The following is a 20,273-nucleotide window of genomic DNA, read 5'->3' as shown; positions in this document are numbered from 1 at the left end:
GTAGCAGTAGTAGTAGCAGTAGTAGCAGCAGTAGCAGTAGTAGTAGCAGTAGTAGTAGTAGTAGCAGTAGCAGCAGTAGTAGTAGTAGTAGCAGTAGCAGTAGTAGTAGTAGCAGTAGTAGTAGTAGTAGCAGTAGCAGTAGTAGTAGTAGCAGTAGCAATAGTAGCAGTAGCAGCAGTAGTAGTAGTAGTAGCAGCAGTGGTAGCAGTAGTAGTAGTAGTGGTAGTAGCAGTAGCAGTAGTAGTAGTAGTAGTAGTAGCAGTAGTAGTAGCAGTAGAATAATAACAGCAACAAAATGTTGCATATAACTGTTATTTAAACATCTGAGTGGCTTAGTGAGTACGTTAATAACAATGGACAGGGTTGCCAACTTGGTGGGTAGTATCTATAGGGAGTTTAATTTTTAAGTCTGGCGATTCTGAGTGAATACTCCTCTGGCATATTCAGCCATGTTGACAAATATCAAGAAGATAGCCCGCAGGAATATAATGCCACAACAACAAAGAATAACAAGTTCTACGATATTGATGACTCTCACAACATTATTTTCCACTTTACTTCTACATAATTCTCCTATAATTGTTTATATTAATTTTACTTTGTAATTTATTGTTACTGGTATGAAGTAACTTGTACAAAGTAAATTTTCACGAATAATATAGACTACTGCTGTATACAGGGTGCGAATTAACAAGGGGAGGGGATGGGGGGAATTTCCTCCCCTGTTGGAAAGTTATCCCCCTCTCATAAATTCATATTTACATCCCTGCCAGGGATAACTTCTAACCCCCCTCACAAAATATAATTGTTTCAATACAAGTATACTTTATAAAGTAGAGTATAAATTAAGCAAAGAAAATAATATTGATGTATTATCATCACCGGCAAGCTGACAACAGTCAATAACTTAGGAATTACACATCTTATCTTAAGCCTGCTCATGGATATAATTATTATTATGACCAAGATGCAAAACAAGCAACTCATTATTATTATTATTATTATTATTATTATTATTATTATTATTATTATTATTATTATTATTATTATTATTATTATTATTATTATTACTACTACTACTATTACTTAGGGGAGAGTCGGGTAGTATCGGACATCGGGTAGTATCGGACAGTGCGTTTCTTTCATCTACCACCATCTGGTAGTACCTGAATGACATGGTTACGTTTCTCTATGTGACATCACAGAAACGTAACCATGTCAATCAGGTACTATCATCGTGTGGCAGATGAAAGAAACTCACTGTCCGATATTACCCGATTCCGATACTACCCGACTCTCCCCTATAATTATAGTTATAATTAGGCCTATATTATTATTATTATTGTTATTATTATTATTACTACTATTACTTATAATTATAGTTATAATTAGGCCTATATTAGTATTATTATTATTATTATTATTATTATTATTATTATTGTTGTTATTATTATTATTATTATTATTATTATTATTATTATTACTAGTATTACTTATAATTATAGTTATAATTAGGCCTATATTAGTATTATTATTATTATTATTGTTATTATTATTATTATTATTATTGTTATTATTATTATTATCATTATTATTATTATTATTATTATTATTATTATTATTATTATTATTATTATTATTACTACTACTACTACTATTACTTATAATTATAGTTATAATTAGGCCTATATTATTATTATTATTATTATTATTATTATTATTATTATTATTATTATTATTACTACTACTACTACTATTACTTATAATTATAGTTATAATTAGGCCTATATTATTATTATTATTATTATTATTATTATTATTATTATTATTATTGTTATTATTATTATTGTTATTATTATTATTATTATTATTATTATTATTATTATTATTATTATTATTATTATTACAATTCCCTTGCAAAAACAATATTTACAAAAGTAGACAAAAAATACACTGCAATAATAGCTTACCTGTGCTAACTAACGTGTGTGCTCTTCCACAAGCAATGTGTACGGCCTTCTCTGGCTTCAAACCTGAACAGAAATTAAAGATACAAATTAATGAGACTGCAGTTTATAATGACGGTGCCCAGGAAAAGTCTGGAACAGTAAAATACACGACAAAGACTGATGAAATACAAATTGAATGACTATCAGCAAGTTGGAAGCCTGTCACAGTTGAGAGCACTGCATTTTGTTTTTAAATGTCTGCAAGAAATGTGGATATAATTTCATCACATATAAACAATCAGAGTCCCCTAAACAAAAGTAAAAATGCTTAAATCGCTGTGTTCATAAATGTTTCTTCTGCAGATATGCAATCAATAAATTTTTAATAGAAAATTTTTGAGAGCGTAGGTAAGCAAATTATCCTGTATTTTCAATAGAAACCAATGTACAGTACAATCCCTCTTATCCGGCACCAAAGGGACCAGGCTAGTTCCGGATACGAGATTTTGCCGGATAATTGAATAAATACCGGTATATACAAAAAAAAGTTCTAATTTCATGGTGCTAAATGTTGAAACTGTAGCCATATGAAGCTTATTTCTCTATCACTTGCTTATAACCAAATAAATATAAAAAACTGTGTGGATTTTCATTATTGGTAACTGTATAAAACAATTAAGTATTAAAAATAATGATTATAAAAATTAGGCGATATTCAGGTTTGAACCAGCAACCTCTCGATATATGATTGAATACTCTACAAGTGAGCTATATCACAGCTTGGTATTATCAACGACGTTTTATAGTTCATACGTTTCAATGTGATGAATTTTCACTCTACAATGAGGGAGAATACAGTAGTGGAAAAGTCGGTGAAATTGTCTCAATAATAGCATTGACGAACAGCTTTCTAAAAACAGTGTACGACACATGTTAAAAGTGATTTTATTTTGTTTGTACGGTCTGCTACACTCAATCTGCAGCTTCGTTTGGCACACATCGGTTTACAAAATAAAATGTAATTTTGAATACTTGCGTTGCGTAAATAACTTTTAATATACTTTATCAACTTACTTTTCACGCAGCTTGGTTTCACTGTAACATTCTTGTGGCCTAGTCCAAGCTGTCCAAAATCGTTATTCCCAAATACGAAGACTCTTCCTTTTTCTGAAAATTAATTAAAGAAAGCATTAAAATAAGCATAACAACACCAGTGTCATCATAGTAACGGCACAGTCTAGTATATACAGTCACGAAGCTTGAGTTGTGAGGGTGCTAGGAACAATAGACTGTGCCGGTACTATTCTCTCGAATTTAGGAATTATATAAAAACGAAATTAATAAAATTGTGTCCCTACAATCATGAGGATGCACGCATGGGCCCTCGAAATGAATAATGTTTCTTTTTATTTGAATTATTATAAATTAAATTGTAATTGTATATATTTGACCATGTCTATGCATATATTATGCCTTCGACAATAAAGTTCTATCTATCTATCCATCCATCCATCCATCCATCCATCCATCCATCCATCCATCCATCCACCCACCCACCCACCCACCTACCCACCTATCTATCTATCTATCTATCTATCTATCTATCTATCTATCTATCTATCTATCTATCTATCTATCTATCTATCTATCTATCCATCCATCCATCCATCCATCCATCCATCCATCCACCCACCCACCCACCCACCCACCCACCCACCCACCCATCTATCTATCTATCTATCTATCTATCTATCTATCTATCTATCTATCTATCTATCTATCTACCTACCTAGCTACCTACCTACCTATCTACCTATCTATCTATCTATCTATCTATCTATCTATCTATCTATCTATCTATCTATCTATCTATCTATCTATCTATCTACCTACCTAGCTACCTACCTACCTACCTAGCTACCTATCTATCTATCTATCTATCTATCTATCTATCTATCTATCTATCTATCTATCTATCTATCTATCTATCTACCTACCTAGCTACCTACCTACCTACCTAGCTACCTATCTATCTATCTATCTATCTATCTATCTATCTATCTATCTATCTATCTATCTATCTATCTATCTATCTATCTCTCTATCTATCTATCTATCTATCTAATCTAATCTAATCTATCTAATCTATCTATCTATCTAATCTATCTATCTATCTATCTATCTATCTATCTATCTATCTATCTATCTATCTATCTATCTATCTATCTATCTATCTATCTATCTATCTATCTATCTATCTATCTATCTATCTATCTATCTATCTATCTATCTATCTATCTATCTATCTATCTATCTATCTATCTATCTATCTATCTATCTATCTATCTATCTATCTATCTATCTATCTATCTATCTATCTATCTATCTAATATATCTATCTATCTATCTATCTCTCTATCTATCTATTTATTTCGCATTATCTGTGATAGGCGATAGTAGCGATCCTAGTGGTTAGCAACTATCTATGGATGCATATTTACTACGTATTGAGCTTCGTGACTATACTGGGTGTTCATTTCAAAGTGTGTCATGACGTCACTGTTGTTGAGTCACCGATTTGAAGCGAGTTTCAGCTTATATGTTAGAGAAGTTGCCTATTATTTAAGGCGTTCTTCAATCTGAACTTGAGAACGTGTACGGTATAACTTGAACGTCGTAGCAACAGATGGCGGTCTGTATGGTCTGTGTGCTACCATAACCTCTTCCGAACTGTGTTTTGCGCAGGCAAGTCGTACGCAGGGTATTTGTTATCATCGGTTGCGTACGGCAACATTCCACAACACAAATAAATGTTCCGTGTCCATGTTGACCGTCAAGTTAATGTCAACAAATACGTAAGTAATCGTCTTAACCCTCTCCCCATATCCCGACAGTACGTATTTCCAAACAGTTCACATTCCTGCCACTACCGGCGTTACCGTACATATCGGTACGTACTCTTCAGAATGAACACCGTACTTGCTAGGCAACTTTTCTGCCTCTTAGGTTATACACCTCTGCGGAAGTGTAGGAAGATTGAATTCTCTAGGCTCATCAGCTAGCCACATGACGGCATACAGCGAGCCATGACACATTTTGAACTGAACACCCAGTATACTAGATGGTGTGTATTTCACATCAAGAGCAGATTAGAGATATAGGTGAGGACATAGAAGATACACTCATATATAAAATATTGTTTGAAAAATGTACCCTTATACAAGGAACGCAGGAACATAATTTTACACTGAAAACAAATGAGTCTTATAGTTTCAAAACGTGTCTTTTGATGTTTTTTTTTTTTTTTTTCACAAATCTAGAAAAACATTTTTCCCTTTTTTTTATGTTAAAATAAGAATTTTTTCACCTTTAAAATAAATATTTTATAGCATATAGGTCCGGAATAGAAGCTCAGTAGGTTACTTTGTTGAGTAAGGTTTTTATTTGAATGTTAAAATTGTAGAAGACATGTTTTGGATGAGCTTACCTACAAACTGAAATTGTGATAACAATAATAGCATACTCGTAAGTGAATGTTAGGCCCACTACCCTGCTGAGTCCATACAAGGTAACAGCATACTGTTTCTTTAGCCTTTCGCAAGCAAAACAACGAAAGGTTTTCATATAATGCGTCATGCAAAATACTGGGTAGATTTATTACTTACGGCAAATAACAGCAGTATGCTCATCTCCACATGTGATTTCCACGACAGGATCATTTCGGATATAAAAATGACTCGGGACGTTATCAGCAAATCGGCTGCGTCCAAATGTGAATACAGCTCCACTTTCTAAACATCAAGACGGAAATTCATAATTAATTTACGTTTATTTAATACATCTGCGATTAAAAAAAACGACATGATACTTTTTGAGTCAGGAATACAGACTAAACAGAATACAATTTGACAATACTACATCATGATAAATGCAGTATTTCATTTGTTTTATACAGACGCACTATGGTTGTGGTTACTATGGTAACAATTTTATTGTTGATACAGTTTGTTAGTCCTTGATAAGAAAGCAGTTTTATTAATGAAATCAACATAAATGAAGACGTTCTTAACAAAAAATGAGAGAATTGAGATCCTGATGATGACAGAATTTGGTGACAGAAGAAATACCGGTATACAAGAGGTATCCACGATAAATAAGATGTCTATACGATTTTGTAGTCTCCCGATCACTTTAGCACGATCTCTTAGCAGGAAAAATAGTGATTCTGCCCTCCACATTTCAAGGCAGTTTACGGAATATGCAGTAACTATAATCTCATCCAAATCTGCCACCTATTTCTCAATCACCTGTGAACAGAATAGGAGCGAAATTCAGAGAACATGGACACGTCAAAACCATAACAAGATCTGGTAGACCGTCCACTGACAACGATTTGAAACAAGACTTTTGCTAATGGTCAAAAAGAAAATACATTCTTCTATGCGTGAAATAGAATCTGCATTAGATATCTCGAAAGCAATTGCCTGGAAAATATAGAATAGTATACTAAATATCATCCTTATGAATTCTAACCCTTGCAGGAGTTAATTGAAGACGACTTGATGGAAGATTGCAGTTCATGTTCTCTGAATTTCACTTGTTCTCGTCTTGCCATTGTTTTTTTTTTCTTCGTATACGGTAACCTGTTTCACTTTGTCTTCTTCTTGTTTTCACCGTCTTTTCCTTGCTCTTCTTGACCTCCCCTTGTTCTCCTTGCCTTCTCCTGGTTTTCCTTGTATTCCTCTTATTCTTATCGTCTGCCCCCTGTTCTCCTTATATTTCTCATGTTCTCCTTGTCTTACCGTTATCCTTGTATTTCCCTCGTTCTCCTTGCCTTGCCTTGTTTTCCTCTCGTCTTCTCCCATTCTCCTTGTATTCCTCTTATTCTTATTGTCTGCCCCTTGTTCTCCTTGTATTTTTATTGTTCTTCATGACTTACCGTTATCCTTGAATTCTTACAGTTCTCCTTGTATTGTCTTCGTTTCATTTTTTGCACCGCCCACACGTAGTCCCACATAAAGATATGAAGGATAGTAAAACTATGCACCTGTAAATTTTCTTTCAGCTTTAATCTGTATTGTCTATCGTTATAATCACGACTTCATGATATAGGGAGATTCTCTTGTTCTGGCTCTATAAATGTTCCTATATAGAAAGCCAATGGTGGAATGCGGGCATTTTCTATGCCCACATTGTGTAGTGTGGTTTTCCCCCTTGTTTCTAGATTCCGTTATTTCAAATAGTACTTATTTGTCGAGTTCTCGGTAAATGAAAGCAATCATAATATTGTGATGAAGCTATTTTTTTAATTCATTGTTAAATCTCTAGCATCTATTAGTGTTTTCTGTTGTGCTAATTGATGGTGTCACATGTCAACTGTGACTCACGAATCGAAGTCACATGTTTATCTTGGTTTAGTCATGGCCATCGTGACAATCGCCTAATATAAATACATATTCAAAGTTACGTCTTTATTGTATTATTGATTTTATTATATTCGGTGCAAGAAATATCTTTTTTATTTATTTATTTACCTTTGTATTATTAATAAAAAATATGTTTTTGTAATTATTTTAAGTGGCAGTCTTTGCATGTAAGTAGCCTACTTACGCCGTACAGCTAATTGATTGCAATAAACACTATTTTCGAATCCGTAATAATTTACATCGCTACTCTGAATCTTGATCTTACTTGTGTTCATACAATAATATTGAAAAAATACACGTTACGTTCAACCCTAGATCATAGGGTACAACGAAAGCAATGAGCAAGCACAATATTACATCAATATCACTTTAGAATCTCCCGTCTCCACTCAGCGTTGTCAAACCTACTCCGGCTTGTAACTGAAGAAGGCTCTGGTTATGGCTGTGCTAGCAAATATTAGTTTTTATATCTTTTTTGTGGTTTATTTTATGACGCTTTATCAACAAAAGCCCAAGTTGAATATCTTAATTTATAATATAACCTAATCTGTTTATGTACAGTAATGTTATTATTATTATTATTATTATTATTATTATTATTATTATTATTTTACGACGCTTTATCAACATCCAAGGTTATTTAGCGTCTGAATGTGATGAAGGTGATAATGCCGGTGAAATGAGTCCGGGGTCCAGCACCGAAAGTTACCCAGCATTTGCTCATATTGGGTTGAGGGAAAATCCCGGAAAAAACCTCAACCAGGTAACTTGTCCCGACTGGGAATCGAACCCAGGCCACCTGGTTTCGCGGCCAGACGCGCTGACCGTTACTCCACAGGTGTGGACTACTACTACTACTACTACTACTACTACTACTACTACTACTACTACTACTACTACTACTACTATTATTATTATTATTATTATTATTATTATTAGGCTTATTCTAATATCCAAAGAGTTTTCGTCTCTTTGGATAATTCACTTTATCACATTAAAAGCATGCGATGATGCAGCTCATTGTCAATAATAGGATATTCTTCTGCAGAATGAGAGGTCCTAGCTTCAAAACCTGAATGTCTCCTAGGTTTTTTTTTAATTACACGTAATTATTAATTATTTCATACACTTATCGATACAATAATTTTTTTAACAATTTATTTAACTTGTGTATGTTCATTTAACCAAAAACCAATAATTTTAAAAGTAGGCCTAGACCTTTTATTGTCTTACTGATCAGTCGAGATTGCTGCCTATGACTTCTGGTGGGAAACAAATGAGTTCGCGGGAAAAACGATGAATATCACATTTCTGTTAAGGATTACATAATGATCTAATTGAGTCTATAACTGCAAGATGTAGTGCTGTTTCTATAGAAAATAAAGGAAAGGATTACTGTATTCGTGGTGATAATTCTCCTTTTTACCATTTTTCATAAGAACAACATTAAATTTCGCAGTGATCCATTGAATTAGATATTGACATCAACCTTAACAAAACTGTGACATTCATCGTTTTTCCCGCGAACTCTTCAAATGACAATCGCCGCAAACAGGTTGAAAGTCAGTGTTTTTTTTAATTGGTTATTTTACGACGCTTTATCAACTGCCAAGGTTATCTATCGTCTGAACGAGATGAAGGTGGTAATGCCAGCGAAATGAGTACAGGGTCCAGCACCGAAAGTTATCTAACATTTTCTGTTAATGGGTTGAGGGAAAACCCCGGAAAAACTTCAACCAGGAAACTTGTCCCAGCCAGAATTTGAACTCGGGCCCGCTCGTTTCATGATCAGGCATGCTGTTATTCCACAGCGATGAACGAAAATCAGTGTTAAAAATACTTTTCGCGCTAGTGTTAAAAGATCTACTTTCAGAAATAGCTGTCAAAAAACTTGTTTTCGATATGTCATCTGTCCATTTGTGTACTTGGATTTCTCCTAAACTATAGAATGGATTTTGTTCATATTCGGTGTCAATTTATTGCGGAATGACGTGCCATGCTGGACATAATAAGTTTCAATGCACGGTTGACATGGTAACTTGCACGTCAGATGACGATTATTCACCTCTGCTTAGTTTCTTTTGCGACATTTTACAGCAGTACTACAATAGTTATTCATGATACAAGTTTGAAAAGGTTCTTCACGATAACTTTACGAATGTGAAGATAGCCTACAATATTTCTTTTCTACAATAGCACAAATTTGCTTAAATAAATATTTCAAGTTGAATAAGTTATAAGTTCACGATTTCGCGGCCGTTTACGCGCCCTCACATCGCGATAACACAGCTCAGAGCGTGTTTGTTATACTCGCCGCACTAATCAGTATTGTTGATATGAGACATGGCACCGATATATCAATTCGCAGAACAATGAACATCTGTCAGCTCGCGATGAGAAACATTCGCAATCGCCAAGAATCATCCGAACACAAAAGCACACTGTGACAAAATTGCTATTACCTATCACAGGGACTTTTTCAGACCTGTCACAGTTCTGAGCTGTGACGGCAAAACGCTAGACATGGATAAAACAAACCTATATAGACTCCTTGCATATTTATTATTATTATTATTATTATTATTATTATTATTATTATTATTACTTACTTACAAATGGCTTTTAAGGAACCCGAAGGTTCATTGCCGCCCTCACATAAGCCCGCCAGCGGTCCCTATCCTGAGCAAGATTAATCCAGTCTCTATCATCATACCCCACCTCCCTCAAATCCATTTTAATATTATCCTCCCATCTACGTCTCGGCCTCCCTAAAGGTCTTTTTCCCTCCGGTCTCCCAACTAACACTCTATATGCATTTCTGGATTCGCCCATACGTGCTACATGCCCTGCCCATCTCAAACGTCTGCATTTAATGTTCCTAATTATGTCAGGTGAAGAATACAATGCGTGCAGTTCTGTGTTGTGTAACTTTCTCCATTCTCCTGTAACTTCATCCCGCTTAGCCCCAAATATTTTCCTAAGCACCTTATTCTCAAACACCCTGAACCTATGTTCCTCTCTCAGAGTGAGAGTCCAAGTTTCACAACCATAAAGAACAACCGGTAATATAACTGTTTTATAAATTCTAACTTTCAGATTTTTGGACAGCAGACTGGATGATAAGAGCTTCTCAACCGAATAATAACACGCATTTCCCATATTTATTCTGCGTTTAATTTTCTCCCGAGTGTCATTTATATTTGTTACTGTTGCTCCAAGATATTTGAATTTTTCCACCTCTTCGAAGGATAAATCTCCAATTTTTATATTTCCATTTCGTACAATATTCTGGTCACGAGACATAATCATATACTTTGTCTTTTCGGGATTTACTTCCAAACCGATCGCTCTACTTGCTTCAAATAAAATTTCCGTGTTTTCCCTAATCGTTTGTGTATTTTCTCCTAATATATTCACGTCATCCGCATAGACAAGAAGCTGATGTAACCCGTTCAATTCCAAACCCTGCCTGTTATCCTGAACTTTCCTAATGGCATATTCTAGCGCGAAGTTAAAAAGTAAAGGTGATAGTGCATCTCCCTGCTTTAGCCCGCAGTGAATTGGAAAAGCATCAGATAGAAACTGACCTATACGGACTCTGCTGTATGTTTCACTGAGACACATTTTAATTAATCGAACTAGTTTCTTGGGAATACCAAATTCAATAAGAATATCATATAATACTTCCCTCTTAACCGAGTCGTATGCCTTTTTTAAATCTATGAATAACTGATGTACTGTACCCTTATACTCCCATTTTTTCTCCATTATCTGTCGAATACAAAAAATCTGATCAATAGTCGATCTATTACGCCGAAAACCGCACTGATGATCCCCAATAATTTATTATTATTATTATTATTATTATTATTATTATTATTATTATTATTATTATTACTACTACTACTGCTACTACCTACTATCTTTTTGCTCTGAATCGATATCATCTTTATTAGTATTGTTGTGTTGTCATAGTGATTAAGTGTATTGTATTTGTATTTTATTATAGTATACATGTCAATGTGAATACAATTTTTTTTATTTGTAAAACTAAAATATTCAGAAAATGTAGTAAAACAAGATTGGCTTTGTGCAATTTAGACTATTGGTTGAAAAACATCTGTGATTTCACCAAATTTAACGAAATTGTCATTCATGAAATTGCAAGTTGTGTATAACTTGGACATACTGTTTAGTGTATGTACTGATTTTGTGAACTATTATTAACATTTAGGTGCAAAAAAATTGTCTGTTGTATTTTATTTAAAAAAAATTGTATACAGACACAAAATTCCTATTTGATATAATAAATAAATATAAAATTATTAACCGTTCGGCGACAAATAATCACAGAACAGGAGTGGTAAGCACAATAAGCCTCAGGCTGCAGTGCAAGCCTTCGGGTCCCTCCTCCATGAAAAAAAGTCCAGTTTGTTTAGGATTGGATAAAATTTGTTCTCAATGAAAGTGAGGAATTGCAGTGACCAATTTCAAGCTTCATATAAATTTTTATTGTGTAATAAAATTCAAGCTAGCATTCTAGCTTTTTGTCCCTGAATATAAAAAAGAGAAAATAAGTTATTACACGAAAATGTCGATTTTATTATGGTATAAATCTACAAATTATGATAATAAAAGTACTGAGGCCTACGAGGTGTTCCTATATATTTTTTTAATAAAAAGAGGAATACCGTATTACAAGATTTAGAACAAATAATGCTATTTTAGGTTCGATTAATTACGAAAAAAATATTGAAAATTAATAAATTATTTATTCAATGCACGTCGACTGACAGCAACTGAACCCAACAATATTACGATGATGAGAAATAGATGACAACACACATTTACCAAAATAATTCAATAGTGAAATATCAAAAATATATTTGTTACATATTTTGTTTGTCTCTATTTACTTACAAGCAGTATTTTGTCGAAAAATAACATTACACAGACAGATCTACGCTTTATAGCAGACGCTACTACACAATGTTACCACAACAATTAAATAAACTCTACTGAAAAATAAACAATTACTTTCATTAAAATCATATAGTGTCATTATTTATTAATAAATTCATGATACATGCATTACTAAATGAAATAAGTGTAACATTCTTCATGCAAAAGTATTTTGATACCTGGAATGTCAACGTCCATATTCGCCGCCATATTGAAAATGTCAACTAACAACTTGGTCACCAGAAAACTACTAATAGCTTTTAAAACTTCTTAATTTTTACACATTCTTCTTCAACATTATCAGTTCCGAGTATAAAAGAATATAAAAAGAAACATTATATAAATAAACAACTATGTATTTACCAATAATTCGTATTACATTAATATGCTTAAGTTGGTATATAAAACAAAGGAAGAACGATATCCATTCAAATCAATTTTGCCCGCATCTTCTGCCATACTACGGAATGGGGAATAATTGCACTCGGGAATTTCCTTACAAACTTCGTTAATTATTCAGAGGACGAGACGAAGTTAATTGCCGAGATATTGACATTTATAGTAGTAAAGAGAAAGACGGCTGGAAAGTAGAGAAGTGAAATGATCGATCCTTTGAATATAACCTGAAAAATCGACTTGTTGAGTCGTGACCCCAGCGAGAGGTTATTGTGTCACGCAAGCTGTAAATTACATTCCAGAATTCCTTCTGTAGTTTATTGACATAGTACAATGTACTCAAAAGAGGTGGAACTATGTAGGCCGTGCCCGCATATTATTATGACGTAACGTCACGAAGATAGGGATAGCATTTTCTTTTATTTGCCGTATATAATTTTGCTCGAGTATATAACATGTAATATGTAATATGAAACCATTACGGAATGTAATATGAAAAATAAAGAATTCATGCCTTCCGTACAACATACGCATGTATATTTTATGTAGTAAATATCGACCAGGCCACCTTCCCCATAATAGGGTATATATATATATATATATATATATATATATATATATATATATATATATATATATATTTTCAACGTTTTCTTATGATTGACATATTGTTAGCCTCTTTACACTCTAATAGGGAAAGTATGTTCCCTGGACCCGAACTGCGGGAAGATGATGGCTTGGCCGATGTTTACTACATAATTACTAAATTGTATTGCAACATGGGAGCATATTCCACATATTATAATAACTTTTTGTAATAAACATGAATTAATGCAAAATTACTTTCTGAACATACTAATGAAATGGATACTTACCTTTTCTTTAAGAGATAGTTGAATCTTCTTCCCTTGCTGATATTTATGCTTGGAGATAAATTTGTTGACAGCACCAAGTTCGACATTATAGAAGAGTTTCTTCACTAAATTTTTGTGTCTAAAATGTAGAAGAGGTAATAGGGCAGTAACCAGAAGTGGACTACTGAGAAGAAGAAATTTATACAGGACAAAGATCACTTCTGACGAACTTTTTAGTGAAGGCAAAATCAGATTCAACTTTTGAAACATTATGTTATCTAATATTCTATTGGTGATGGAGAAAGTTCAATCTGAGCCTCCCAGGCTTTAGGGTTGCCAACTAGCTGGTATTTCACTGACTTTGCTTGATATTATGGCAGGTCTGAACATAAGGCCACGTGGCCAGTATCAACACATTATCAGCCCTTTGTGGCCAGTATCAACACCTTATCAGATCTTTGTGGCCAGTAATTTTATGAAATGAGTTCGAGGACTTTTATTAAAATAGGATAAAAGGATTTTTTTTCTCTCTTTCGTGAATTTAATGCAGTGAAGCTAAAGATATAGGAACTTTTGAGTATTTATAAACAAATTTTCCCACCAGTGATCTGCAAACGTAAATTTGCCATTAATTTCAGGAATAAACTTCAATCTTCTATGAGAAGTCAAATCAGAGGAATAACTGCAATCCATAAGAGGACACTCCACTAAAAATGACATTTTTCCGTATTTTTTTTTTCAACCAAATTTTGAGCATGTTTACTATGTAAAGGACTAACAAAATCCAAATTTTGAGCTCCCAAATGTTTTGATTTTTTTTATATTTCTTTTAGAAATATTTTCAAACCTACACGTTTTTAATACAAGAGCTCAATATTTTTTGGTTACATTCAGAAGACAGAGAAATATTTCCATGCATTCATTTTATGAAATATCTCATTTACTCATTTTCAAGAATTGTTTTGAAGTTTTGAAAATGTAATTTTTTCTATAATTCATTTAAAAAATATTAATAAAATAAACTAATAGCATTTCTTACAAATAAATGCATAGAAACATGCAGCTATAGTCGACTTGCTGTTATTTCCGGCATAACTCCTCCTCTTTGCTTAAGCCTTAGGAAGTGAAAACTCTATAAAGTCTAGGTAGGTAGTATCATTCGCCATTTTTGTTCTTTTGTTGCCGAACTACCAGACGAATCTATTTGCTGCACCGTTAAACATTATCATGTCGTAGAACCTATAATAATATATCAAACACACTGTAATTGAGTAAATAATTGAGTGACAAATAACGTCCCCATGTGCTTTCTGCAAACGCCAACAAAAGAACTAAAATGGCAGGCGATTAGATTAAGTGCATAACGTCATCGGCAGCAAATGGCAAGACCCACACGTTTAAATGTAGCAGACCTGCAATGTGATTGGCTGCTGAAAATAAGAGCGATGGGATTATACCTCATAAATACTTGCAGCAAAAATTTCATCCAGACTGATTAATATTTGGCATAAAAAAGTTTATGTTGAATCAAGAAAAATAAACTTACGGAAAATGGATTTGGAAGCAAAATGAATATTTATGTTGTTGTTTTCTAATGCCAGGCGTTTGACAATAAAGTCATTTGACCTCTTGCACTCCAATATTTTTCAAAGATATTATCATGGTCAGCCACTGAAGCACAGATTTTGAGGTCTTCCGAATCCATTTCTTGGTTTGAGTTGCACAATTGGCAGTTAGGGGACTGATATATTCCAATTCTCTGCAGGTGCTCGGCCAAACAATCATGGCCTGTTGCCAATCTAAATGCAGCTACAGACGATTTTCGTGGTAAATCGGGAATTAACTGTGGATTATGATGCAGAGAGTTCCATTTTTTCTCTTGTGATTGTGTTACCAAATTTTATGTGTTTAAGTCTAAGTATGAAATATGAAATTAATATTTATGTAACATATGCCTAATAGTTCTCCTCGATTACATTCATCTAGTAAATTCAGGGAGTGAACTTTAGAACTAAAAGTTACTATATCTGTAGTCAGAAATTTGTAAAAAAGAATTCTTTGATGAAAAAATAATTATGACAGCTCTTTAAATATTATGCCCTCTTACAGCCTTAACTTAAAAACATTTTTAAACATATTTGTATTCAGAATTGAACTAAATCCATTTGGGGTATGGAAATATAGTACATTCTAAAGATGTGAGATAGCCAACAAAAATATTTTTGAAAATTGTCATGATTTTCAGTGGAATCTCCCCTTAACATAATCCTGGATAGGAATCAGTGTTGGTCCTTGGTATATGAATTGCTGTGGTCGAGAAAATGAAACATCAAGTCATACATAGGATCTAGAAGATGTTAAACAAGTAATAAACTTGTGCAACATTAAAATGGGCCCATTTTAGGCATAAATGTGACAATCCAACATTTATTTTGTTCTTTTGAAGAGATTCCTATAGATCCTATTATGTGATGGAGAGGATTACATTACAAAGAAGCAAGCATACAACAGAATACTTTCCTATCCATTTTATTTATTAACAATATATTTTTATTTATATATTAACATTTTAGGAAACATTTACATAGCTGTTCTTTCACAATGTAGATGAAAACGACAACTAAGACTGGATTTCAACTGGTGTAACAATACACCAAGCAGAAAACTGTTTTAGCTACTTTGTATTTGAACTTCCACTGTCTATATTTTGTAAGCAAGCAGATCTAAGGATGACCAAATGCTAGTTACACACATTTGATACTAACTAGCACTGTTTTGTTCTTGCCAAATGTTCACCAGTGTTTGTATTTTCATTCTGAGTATGTACTGATGCTAAAAAAAAATTATTTCTAAAACGACCTATAAACATTTATGCAAGGTTAAAAATTGAACTTTGTATCAAAGCATTGATAAATGCTTAAAAGAAGTTAGGCATTTAATATAGTGCCTATAAAAATATCTGTGCATGGAAACAAATTTCTATATTCATGTACTTGATTTGTCTACTTCAACCAATGCAACTTCACTGGGATTGTTACTCAAAAACGTAAGGAACAAAATATCGTCAGTCATGAGCCATTTTTGTGCCAATTATTATTTGTCACCTTCATAAAATATTTGGTCAGTTCATAAAACAAAAGAGAATCTAGTCAATGAAAACAATAAAAGAAGATTTATTTATTTATTTTTTTCTTTTGTTCAACAATGTCCTAAAATGACTAACTGCACTGGTAAATCGCAAGAAAACAAAATTAATTTTTGTAAAGAATTATGCCACTTGTTTTAAAAATAAAACGTAATGAAAATATTCACAGTTCTCTGCTTCTCTGTACACGTTTTATTACTTTTTTTATGTCGCATTTTAACTGTTGGTGAGAGCATTCGATCTCTCATTCATAATAAACATCTGATCAGCTCTACGTAAGAAATAAATAAAACATCAATACATGCCACCCACTTCTGGAAGTAAAACTGGCATTGCATAAAAATAGAAATTTATAAAATACTACTCCATGGCCATTTTAAAATCTCACTGCTTGTCAAGGTTGCACACATCGTCCAACTGTTCCTGACACTCACATAAAGTTTATTCGTTCACATATAGTCTGTTATGTGTCTGTACACTTTACACCCTGCACCCTCCACAAACGTCACACACTCGTTCATTTTCTTTTTAAAAACTTTATACAGATTGGTACAATTCAGCATTTTCTATTGCTCTCGCAGGTCAAAATGCAATGCTGAAACACCAAACCCTTAGTAAAACTAACTTTGTACATTTTGCCATGAAAATATTTTGCTTTCATATATAAAACTACAGTTTGTGCAGTTACGCGCCGCTGCCTGCACGCCCCAGGGCATCACGAGCACATCACTTCCTGCTTTGTTGCCCTCTCTATGGGAGTTAAGAAAACACATTACACTCTTGCATACAAAACACTCTGAGAGTGATTCAAAACCCTTTCTATCTTCATACCACTGAAACAACTCAAGGAATGTAGAGACGGAAAATTATTTAATTTCACTGCTTCTTATGATAACAGTAATCAGTAAATGAATTAACAATCGTATTTTGTTTCCTTAGGTTCAGACAACGACCGAGACATAATTACTTTCAGTCCTAAACTCCAATGTATTACAAATTACTCCAGCCAATGAAAAAAAAAAGTATACCGTGTGTTTTTCTGGGTATAGGATATAGAAATTGCCGTAAGAAACTTATGCATAAAAACAACGAAGAAATAACTTAATCAGTGAGACATGTTTAAAAATTAGCAGGCATTGACAATTTATAAAACAAGAGAACATCACTTATGGTTGCTAAGTCAAAGAGTGATGTTCTCTTGTTTAGAAATAATCAAAGCCTGCTAATTTTTAAACATGGCCAACTCATTAAGTTATTTCTTCATTTTTTTATAAGTTTCTTTTTTATTCTGTGCTTTTTTTTTTTTGGTAAGTTTATTTATACACACTTTAACATAGGAGTCATATTGCTTGGGTTGATAAGTTTCTTATGGCAATGTTAAATTCTTATGTTCTATGCCAAGAAAAACACAAGGTATAATATTTTACTTTACAAATAAAGAAAATTTCAATATGGCACACATCAATCTGGAGCAATACACTACATAGCACAGTTTAAAAAGAATATCAAGTTTCAGCAAGTTTTTAAAATCAAGCTTGGATGCTATGTTTGTCTTCAGCAATACACTGAAAAACAAACTCTTCCTTCTTAAGCTGGGATTACAACAAACTTAACACAAAGTTAATGTGATGGGACTTGGAGAGAAATATGGTAATATCAGTTTTGTGTTTATAACGAACTTAACATAACACTATACAACACATTCTGATTGAAGATTGTTTTAGTTTCGGTCAGAATAAACTATCCAGCACAGACAGAAAGAGATTATCACTGCTGTTTTACAAAAAGGTATTGAGCCAGAATGGAAGATACACAGTATCAGCATTCTATCTTCAAAGATAGAGTAAACGCAAGAAGAGCTTGCCACGGAAAGCTGCGCGAACTTTCGGAAACGTTCGGGTGCACTCGACCTCGCTTCGATTCGATTGGCAAACTGTCGTCAGTTCTCAGTCGTCTGCTGGCTTGATGTTTCGAGTGAGATTTATCACAGCGCATGTAACGGAACCTAAACCTTGTTGCATAGTAACTAGTAACATAACATTGTTGAAAATACAGAAGCACGAATTCTTTTACATATAAAATCACTGAATGAAATTACAAAGATGTTATAAGAAATATGTGATCGTGTAATAATTGATATTTGACATTGTAATTAACTAATACTATGTGATTTTATTAAAATGTTCTGATAACTAGCGTGGTACTATGGTCGATTTATTTTAATCTGTATAATATACTCCTTACCTTACGAGCGGACCTGTTTCGTTTTTCATACATTTATAAACATTATAAATAATTCCCCAGTTTGATTGTGTAACGTTTCATTAGCACTTCCTAATTTAGAGCCAACGGGGTCATTGTTAAGTACATAGAATGTTATACAGAACTCTGTTATTTAACAAACACACTCTGAACTACATAAAAGTACTGATATCAGGGATAAAACGCAGAATATGTAACGCACACGCTGGCTTCTACCCGCTCTGCACAATACATTTCACGATACGAACAGCTCAAGACCGCGCTTTCGAATGCGCCCTGTAATCAACATTACGTGATTCATAGCAGCCCTGTAACGAGCATGGCGGCACGAGGACCGAATACCATTCTCTGCGCATCAGTCAAATGGGCAAGCTTTCTTTCCGCTTCTTCTATCATGCGAGACACAATTTTGCTAAGTCTGTAAGTACTAGTATTTTATTTAAGAACACTTTCATTTCAACTGCAGAGGTTATTCAGCATCAAAATTCAACGTGGGCAAGAAATAGCCAATAAATTTTACCTGAAGCCCTCCATCAGGGATAGGGTTCTTTTACATGACACGAGATCCACAACTGTAGTTCCCTCCTGAAGGGATCTCCACTAAAGGCTTCATTGTCCTTTAAAATCCTCAGCCCTCAACTGGACCTGAATCTTGCCAGCACAGTAATTGCTAGACCAAAGACAACTTGGCTTCATATCCAGAGTCTGTTGACTAGTGTTAGTTATTAAATTTCACAAGAATAAAGATAAGAAGCTGAATGACTGCTCACTGAAGATAAGGCAACATATACCTCAAGTCTCGGCCAGCCTCATGGTCTAGTGGTCAGAGCTTCTGGCTATAGTTCATGAGGTCCCGGGTTCGATTCCCGGTTAGAGCACAGGAATTTTTCCTTAAAGGGGATTATTCCTGTGCAAATTAAGCTTTCAGGAATAACTCCCTGTAAAGTTAATTTGAATAATTTCGAGGGAAAAATTGTTCCGGGGCCGGGTATCGAACACGGGATATAGAGGGAAAAGTTGGATCGGTGTCTGGTAGAGTTACCGGGTAGCTCAGTGGGAGAGCGTTGGTACATTATGCCTGTGTTCGTCCATGGTCTGGAATTTAGGTTAAGTTTAGATTTAAGACCTCTCCTGGCACCACATTATCATAATCATCCTATCACATCATCGGGGTAATGTAACTCCGCCTTCCAGGCGCCCCAACCTCAGAAGTGGGTTACAACTAAGCCACGGCCAGGAGAGAAGACCAGAAATGTCGAAAAGACAACCTGGTGGCATT

The 20,273-nt window shown here is 33.8% G+C and overlaps 2 protein-coding genes across 5 annotated transcripts in view; both read right to left on the bottom strand.

The window, feature by feature from the left end:
• Positions 1–12,629, bottom strand: part of LOC138701283 (X-linked retinitis pigmentosa GTPase regulator-like) — a 50,934-nt gene extending 38,305 nt beyond the window's left edge. Inside the window, exons 1-4 of the mRNA XM_069828055.1 lie at positions 12,517–12,629; positions 5,615–5,740; positions 3,024–3,116; positions 1,971–2,033 (exon numbers count right to left, since the gene is read on the bottom strand). Of these exons, the coding sequence (XP_069684156.1) occupies positions 1,971–2,033; positions 3,024–3,116; positions 5,615–5,740; positions 12,517–12,547 (313 nt within the window). The 5' untranslated portion in view covers positions 12,548–12,629. The remainder of the gene's footprint in view (positions 1–1,970; positions 2,034–3,023; positions 3,117–5,614; positions 5,741–12,516) is intronic.
• A 3,471-nt stretch (positions 12,630–16,100) lies between these two features.
• Positions 16,101–20,273, bottom strand: part of htk (AT-rich interaction domain hat-trick) — a 138,622-nt gene continuing 134,449 nt past the window's right edge. For all 4 annotated transcript variants that reach the window (XM_069827320.1, XM_069827483.1, XM_069827403.1 and 1 more), the window contains one exon: positions 16,101–17,482. In XM_069827320.1, the coding sequence (XP_069683421.1) occupies positions 17,448–17,482 (35 nt within the window). In that variant the 3' untranslated portion in view covers positions 16,101–17,447. The remainder of the gene's footprint in view (positions 17,483–20,273) is intronic.

This window comes from Periplaneta americana, chromosome 1 (genome assembly GCF_040183065.1).
Source record: "Periplaneta americana isolate PAMFEO1 chromosome 1, P.americana_PAMFEO1_priV1, whole genome shotgun sequence".
In the NCBI taxonomy this organism is placed as follows: Eukaryota; Metazoa; Arthropoda; class Insecta; order Blattodea; family Blattidae; genus Periplaneta; species Periplaneta americana.
The sequence above is the reverse complement of the archived record's forward strand: the minus strand, read 5'-3'. Positions and strand labels throughout refer to the sequence as shown.